Source organism: Lepidochelys olivacea (assembly GCF_965140295.1).
Source record: "Lepidochelys olivacea isolate rLepOli2 genome assembly, chromosome: 17".
Taxonomy (NCBI): Eukaryota; Metazoa; Chordata; order Testudines; family Cheloniidae; genus Lepidochelys; species Lepidochelys olivacea.
The window spans coordinates 22,083,998-22,091,640 of NC_140427.1; the positions used below are offsets into that span (position 1 = coordinate 22,083,998).

The window sequence follows — 7,643 nt, forward strand, 5'->3', positions numbered from 1 at the left end:
TGATTACTTCTAAGTTAACTAAATATTCTTTAGCCTGTTTGTTCCCTGCCTTCTTGTGAGCTGCCGTTCTCTCTTGCAGGATTCTGGGCTCCTGCACGGACCTGATGCAGGCTATCCAGGTGCTAGTCCTGGCTTCTAAGGACCTCCAGAGGGAGATTGTGGAGAGCGGAAGGGTAAGCAGGGCACTCGCTAGCGTGCACCCACTGGGAGAGCTGCTGCTGGCAGCCCCATGTCAGCCACTCCGTGGCCTGACACAGCGACTCCCAGCCTTCTCTGGCAGCTGGAGCAGATTAGGGTCTCCATAGTAGCTGGAGGCCACTAACTCAGAGCGCCAGAGAGAGGTTTTTCCTCAAGATCTCAGAGTGTGAGCTCTACATGCCCTGTAGCTATTGAGCCAGCTACCGGAAGTTTGGGCACCAGCCGGGAACCTGGCTGTTAGTGGAAGCCCCGAGCCCAGAGTCACTTTCCAACATGGCCAACTTCAGGCTTCAGAGACGTTTGGGAGGGATCCAGTTCCCGTCAGAGCCTGTCCCCGCCCCTGAGCTGTGTGGGTCCGGACCTGCCCTGCAGCTGTGGGGCTCCACACTCTGCTTTCCCAGCCATAGCGGGTTTGAACGCAATTGAATGGAATGACCGCAGAGCCAATAGACACTTATCGCTAAGGGAGTGATGGGGAGTCTAAGGTAGCAGCTGGGGGTACTGGTGCCAGCCTCTGGGAATCGCTGGCCTAGGACACCATGGTCTTTCCATGGCTGGCAGCATCCTTCAGTTTGGGGCGAGGTTCCCCGGCTACATTGAGTCTCCTGTTGTGAGTGGCAGTGGGGCATTCGGGGCTGGGTCCTGCTCCTCTGAGCCATGGCAGTGACCTCCCTGGAGAAGCGAGGAGAGGTTTGGAAGAGGAGAGAAGCAGATCCAGGGGATGGGGTGGCCAGGAGGGCTGAGGGGAAGAGGGGGAGCAGAGTGGTAGGCCAGGGTGGGCTGGTCAGAGAGCCAAAGGCTGTAAACCCCTCCCTGCTGCCACGGAAGGGCTGCTGTCTGTGGAGTCCTCGTTTCTGGGTCCGTGTGTCTGAGACATAAACCCTGCCTGGGTTACTGCTCAGCTTCTTCCACAAACCTCTGCACCAGCTGTTCTGGGAGCTCCTCGATCATGGTGCTTCTCCCCAGCCTGGTCATCATCCCGGCAGGTTAGGGACAAGGCAGGGCTGGCTAGGGGCCAGAGCGACTGAGCGGCATCTGCCGCTCCCTGGCCTCCCGTGCATCACCCTTGGGCCTTTCTCCTCCGAACGACAGGGCGCAGCTTCCCCCAAGGAGTTCTACGCCAGGAATTCCCGCTGGACGGAGGGCCTGATCTCCGCCTCCAAAGCCGTGGGTTGGGGAGCCACCGTCATGGTGTAAGTACCCATTGGGGCAGCGGCGGCTTCGCATTGTGAGGACTGTGAGCGAGACTCCGGGGGTCTGAGATGGGCGGTGAACATGTGAAGTCACGGGGAAGTTCAGTGCCAGTCCCGGCTGAGTCCTTGCCAGGAGTTCCCATGTGATGCCCAGTGAACTGCTGCCAGAGAGCTGGGGGCAGGCCTGTGCCCTGCCGGTGCCTCGGCTCTGGGCAAACAAGACTGGGGAGCTGAGTGCCACAATGGCATCCCCTTGCCCAAGCTGGTGGAAGAGTGGGTTGTTTGGTGTAGCCTGCACACTGGGATCCCAGCCACTCCCTCTGCTGCCTTCCACAGTGACGCCGCTGACCTGGTGGTGCAAGGGAAAGGCAAATTCGAGGAGCTGATGGTGTGTTCTCACGAGATCGCAGCTAGCACTGCCCAGCTGGTGGCTGCCTCTAAGGTAGGAGCTTTGCCCAGCCGCTCTCCTCTGTATACAGCCCGGTCTTGTGTGTGGGGTGCCGGCTGGCTTGCCTGCTTGGAATGGGGCGGCTCCAGTGGTGGGGATGGGAGGAGTTGCCAGTTTGCAGCAAGGCCCTCTGTCTTGGAAGCCCAGCTGATACCCCTGTGGACTGTTGCTTGCTCCTGCATCCATGATCTGAGCACGGGAGCTGACCAGGGAAGTGAGAGCACCAACCCCCTCCCCCCCCCGAAGTCAGCTACTTGTGATGGGCCAAAACTGCCTCCAGCACTGGCCACATCTCTCCTGAGGGTGTGGTTATGTGTCGTGGGAACAGCCCCGGGGTGGGCAGAGCAGTGCCTGTAGGGGGAGCAGGCCTGCTGCTGCATGCCCTAAGCCGGAGAGCACGGCAGACGGAATGGGGACATGGGTTGTGGGGGCGGGGCTAGCGTACGACTCCTTCCCCTGGCGTGGGGGGCGGGGCTAGTGGTACGACTCCTCCCACGCAATCCTTGCTCTTGGTGAGCGATTCTCCCACACACCTGTGCAAAGAGGAGGCTCTTTACCCCCTCCCCCAACCAGCTCAGTGGCAGGCCTCAGTCTGGCCCTGTGTGCTAGCCACCAACATGGCTTTGGGCTCCTGGCAGCCATAGGCACAGAGCACATGCTGTGCTGTGCTGTGCTCACATGGCCCCTGGAGCCAGCCCAGCAGATGGATTGTTTCCTTTCCTGGCCCATCCCCTGCGTGAGGTGAATGTGACCCTTCTCTTTGATCCGGCAGGTGAAAGCAGATAAGGACAGTGCTAACCTGGCCAGGCTCCGGCAGGCATCGCGAGGCGTGAACCAGGCCACTGCCGAGGTGGTGGCCTCCACCAAGTCAGGGAAATCTCAGATTGAGGAGAAAGGTGAGTGCTAGGCCCATCTGGGTGGGGTAATCTCTGCCCAGCTTCCCTAAAGGGCTCGTCACTTCGCCAGCAGCTGTGTAGATCAGTGCCCCTCCCATTTCACTGTCTCCTTCCATTCGCCCATCGGGCCCATCCTTCATGTCGGTGTGCCCCCTCCTGGGCGTGTGCTCATCCGTCGGCTGGGGAGCCCGCTCAGCATTCTCAACACAGTGTCCGGGGGAGTCCTGGGCACTGGTAACAGGTACAACTTGTCTGTTCTTCCCCCCCAGACAGTATGGACTTCTCCAGCATGACACTAACTCAGATCAAGCGCCAGGAAATGGACTCTCAGGTAGGGACATCGTCTCTTAGGCTGGCTAAAGTCTGCCCCATTGTTTCTGGCCTGTCAAGGGTTAACGAGGGGGGGTTTAGCGGACAAACACGCTGCTGGGGAGCTGAGGATGGGGAAGAGTCCCAGAGTGGGCTGGGGATGGGAAGGTGTGTGGTGGGACATGGGAGGAGAGAAACAGGGACTAAGGCACAGCTGCTGGCCTAGGTGATGAGAAGGCGTTCCCCTTCCCCACTAGGTGCGAGTGTTGGAGCTGGAAAACCAGCTGCAGAAGGAGCGCCAGAAGCTGGGAGAACTCCGCAAGAAGCATTATAAGCTAGCAGGCGTGGCGGAGGGCTGGGATGAGGACGGTAAGTGCCCGGGGATGGAGCGGGAGGGAAGTGTACCGCCTGAGCTCAGCGGGGGGTGGGATGGGCAGGAAGCAGACCAGCTGGGAAGATTCGCTCCCTGCCTCTTGCCCTGGTACCCTGGAGAAATCTGATACGAGCACAAAGGCAATGAGATGTGAGAGCCCAGGCAGCAGCACCACGGCCTTTCCTGCAGCATCTGTCCCTGCCGGAAAACTCCCGCCCTGGGACACAGGGGGCGGGGATCAGTATCCCACAGTCCTCGTGGAGGAAACTGAGGCAGAGAGGTTGTGGTTTGCCTAGGGCCACCCAAAGAGTCTGAGCTGGGAGTAGAGCCCAGGAGTGTCTGCGTCCCTTGCTTAACCCACTAGATGACACCTCTAAATTACACCGCAAAACAGACTCCCACTAGGAGTGCTGTGGGAGCTGGGGCTAGGGGGAGCTCCCGGCTACGCCAGCCCAGCCTCTCCCAGCAGGGGGCGCTGTGGGGAGCGGGGCGGGGCGGTGGTTGAGGAGACCATCCATTTCCTCTGAGGAGGAGTCCCTAGCGCCGGGCAGGAATAGTATTTGTTCTCCTCTAATGCCCGGGAGTCCCAGTCCCAGAGCAGGCCCCCCCACACCAGGTGCTGCACAAACATGAAACAAAAAGATGGTCCTAAGGAGCTGACAGCCTCCGTTTGTTCTGCCCACTCTGAGAGCCTCTGACCCTCTGTCCACCCTTGCTGGTGTTCCTCCCCCTCCAGCTGCAGAGTAGCTTCCCACGCCCGAATCAGCGGCCGATGGATGCCCCTTCAGTTGGCCGGGACCCAGCTTGGTGCAGCTCTTTCTGAAGATACAAAATAAACCGGTGCAAAATCCGACTTGAAGCACATGTCCTCTGCGTTCCCAAGGACCCTCCTCCAGCGCGCCCGGCCGGGCAGCCGCCCCACCCTCGACTGGGCAAGTAGAGCGTGCAGAGGCCTGAAGTGCCAGGAGCAAGGCTCCCGCAGCCACGGGACACAAGACTCTGCCCGCATGTTTAGTGCAGCTGCTTTGGGGACCGCCTGTAGGTTCCGACTGTAACCCTTGGTTCATTCTTTGCACAGACTCTGAACCGGTTCTGCCTCGGCGACGTGCCCTGGTGGCAGCAGCTCCCAGCTGGCTTTCTGACCCCACTGCTTCACCAGCCCCGTCAGTGCAGACGCTGGCCCGGTTCAGAGCCAGCATCCCGCCAGACGGTGCCTGTGTCACGCTGGGCAGGGCAGGGAAATGCAGCCAAGCCGGTTCTTCTGCTGGGGAGGCTGGGTGGGCTCTGGGCTCGCAGCTGGGCACACAGCCCTCCCCACCCCCACACTTCCTCTCCCACTTGCTGTTCTGAGCTGGCCCTGCGCAGCTCAGAGCCCGTGGGGGCGTGCTGCACCCGTGGGGTGGACGACGAGTGCCTTTCACTGCTGGAAGATGGCCAGCGTGCCACAATAACACCTCATCCGCGCGTGTCTTACTGCACTTCAAACGGGGCCGTCCCAGGGCAGCCAGCCTCCCGCGGCGGGGAGATGCCAGCGGAGCCCCAGCACGCAGTCCGTGGGAGCCCTGGTCCCTTAAAGCCATGTGTTAGACAGCCAGTGGGGGATGGGGTGGGGAGGCGCAAGACCCAGTCACTCCCCCAGGCTCCTGCAGGACGAGAGCAGCACCTGAGTTACCGCCCTGCTATTCCCCGAGCCCTCTGTGCCTCGGGCTGACAGCATGGGAGAGAGTCCACTGAGCTCCTAGCCTGGTCCTGGGAGCTGATCCATCCCCACCCCAGAGCAGGGAGCTGTCCCAGCCTAGTGCCTGGAGCAGATCACTGTCACCAATAAATCACTGTCAAAGGTGCTCCTGCCGCTCCATCACAGCCTCTGCCTTTGCCATCAGGGAGAGTTACCTGGGCCGCCCCGGCGGGTAATACGCGAAGCTGCCCCACTGGCTCTGATCCCCGCCCAGTGGGAAGGCGACACTTGGACACTGGCTCCAGCCATCCGGCAATAGGGCTCTTCAGGGCCCCCAGCTGCCAGTTCTCCTCGCTGATCTGAGCAGCATGGCTGGTGCAGACTGCAGGCATCTGGTGCTGGACTGACCCTCAGTGCCCTCCGCTTTAGCAAAATGTAGCCGGGGGCTGCTACGGAGCAGAAAGCTGCTCTGGAATTTGGAACAAGCATGGTCCCCTTTGCTGCCTCTGTGCCCTCCATGCTGGTACATGGTTGGGCATCTTCTGTGCACTGTGAGCCCGCGGGGGCAGCCCATGGCCCAGAGAGCTGCTGTGGGGTTTGCTTGGGAAGCGAGGGATGGGAACATAGCAGTGACCCCTGGGAACGCCTCTCTTCCCTTCTAGATGGGGCAGAGGAGGCTGAAGACGCTTGGTGGCCTGTGTCATTTCACCCCTTTAGCAGCAGCGAATCCAAAGGCAACCAGGGTACCTTTTGGCTCCCAGGGATCTAAGCTCCCCCCGCCCTGGGAGCCCAGCCAGCTGCTCGGAACGTGGTCACCCCGTCATTTAGATCCCCAGCCCCCCGTGCTCAGACAGCACCAGCCGGGGACGGATGGGGAGCTGGGCTAGCAGTAACAAAACACTGTCCTGCTCTGCTAACGGGGCGGGGGCTTTCCGGTGCTGCCTCTCAGCCACTGCTGACAAAGCAGTCGGTGCTCCTTGCTGACGCAGCCCGGCCAGTCCTGCGGGCCGCACACTGGGCTGCTTGTACCCAGCTGGCAGCCTGCACTGGGGCAGTTCATGCAACTCTGGGCCAGTTTCATCCCATGGGAATCCCACTGTAGTGAGATGTGGAGGCAAATTTGGCTTTGAGTGTGTGTGGCTGGTCCCCCTGCCAAGGCTAGAGTCTGCGGGTCAGTGCCTGATGCATGTGGTCAGTTCCCCTCCCCCTGCCAGGGTGAGGGGCTGCGGGTCAGTGCCCGGTGTGCGTGGCTGGTCCCCGTCCCCCTGCCAGGGCTAAGGGCTGCGGGTCCATGCCCAGTCTCACATGCCTCTGGCCGGGATGGGGTTGCCACCTACTTGGTCCCCAGTGTCTAATTTGAAAACTAGCTGGTTCAAGCCGTGGCAGTAGTTGGGCCCAATTCAGACCAGCTCCACGGAAGCCATTGCTGCCCCTGCCCACCCACTCTGGGGGTTGAGTCTGTCCCCTTGAACTATGGGAAGTGTCTGTTACCCTTGTCAGCAATGGCTGCAGCCGGGCCCCGGGGCAGGTCTAAGCTCCCAGCAAGGCTGGGTCAGGCCAGTCTGGCCAGTAACCCGCCTTTTCAGATAGGACTGACGTTTGTCCCTCCCGAAGCTGTAATAACCCAGCCACCTCCAGCTAAGCTGACGGCCATAGCCCAGCCCAAGCCATAGCGGGACAAGCCGGGACAGCCCAGCCGCTGTTCACGCTGGTTCTGGCGTGTAGCACCATGTGCCTCTCTGGGGCCCCAGCATGTAGGAGAAAACAGAGCCCCGGCCTTCAGACAGGCAGCACGTGGGTCCGGGGTGTTCATCACAAGGGCGCCCACGTGCCATCCCCAGCCCTGGATCTCTGACACTAAACACTGAACCTTGCTCCTGGCTGAGCCTAGGCGGCGCTCCCAGCCCCCTAGGACTTTGTGTCTGGTGCTTTCACTGCCTCCGCAAGTCAGCGTGATCCACCCCCATTCCACGCCCGCCGCAGGCCGACAAACCAAATACAGCCCCGGCTCCAAGGAGCACCCTTGGCCTGCAACTACCTCCAAAGCAATAAGAGCAGCAACAGGCACGGCAGGGGTCGTGGCTTACACTCCCTCCCCCCAGTCCGGGGTCCCACCTGGGTGGCTCAACCCCAGCTACCTCAGCTCTCCGGGCTGCAGCCCGCCCGGGCTGGTGACACAGGGACAGAGCCAGGAGGAAGAGCTGGGACAGGGGGGTTGTCGGAGGAAAAGGAGGGAGGCTGATGAAGGGGTTGGAGGGGGGGGCCGATGGCGGGGTTCTGGGGGATTGTGGAGGAGTGGGGCTGACCGGTTCTTGGCAGGACAGAGGTGGGGGGTGACGGGAGGGGTTCTCGGCAGGATGGAGGTGGGGACTGACAAAGGGGTTCTGGGGGGCAGAGATGGAGGGGGCTGATGGGTTCTCAGCGGGATGGGGGCAGGGTTGGCTGACAGGGATCTCAGATGAATCTCGGGGAAATCCAACATTTGTTTCCATGTGAAGTGACTTTTCCTCGTTTCTTTTTTAACTGTCCCGAGCCTGGGTGACCGAGC

The 7,643-nt window shown here is 61.2% G+C and overlaps 1 protein-coding gene across 3 annotated transcripts in view; it reads left to right on the top strand.

Moving 5' to 3' along the window:
- HIP1 (huntingtin interacting protein 1) overlaps window positions 1-7,339 on the top strand; it is a 171,748-nt gene extending 164,409 nt beyond the window's left edge. For all 3 annotated transcript variants that reach the window (XM_084650866.1, XM_084650868.1, XM_084650867.1), the window contains 7 exons: window positions 80-173; window positions 1,291-1,391; window positions 1,728-1,833; window positions 2,612-2,735; window positions 3,005-3,066; window positions 3,302-3,413; window positions 4,154-7,339. In XM_084650866.1, coding sequence (XP_084506992.1) covers window positions 80-173; window positions 1,291-1,391; window positions 1,728-1,833; window positions 2,612-2,735; window positions 3,005-3,066; window positions 3,302-3,413; window positions 4,154-4,164 — 610 coding nt within the window. In that variant the 3' untranslated portion in view covers window positions 4,165-7,339. The remainder of the gene's footprint in view (window positions 1-79; window positions 174-1,290; window positions 1,392-1,727; window positions 1,834-2,611; window positions 2,736-3,004; window positions 3,067-3,301; window positions 3,414-4,153) is intronic.
- The last annotated feature ends 304 nt before the right edge of the window (window positions 7,340-7,643 follow it).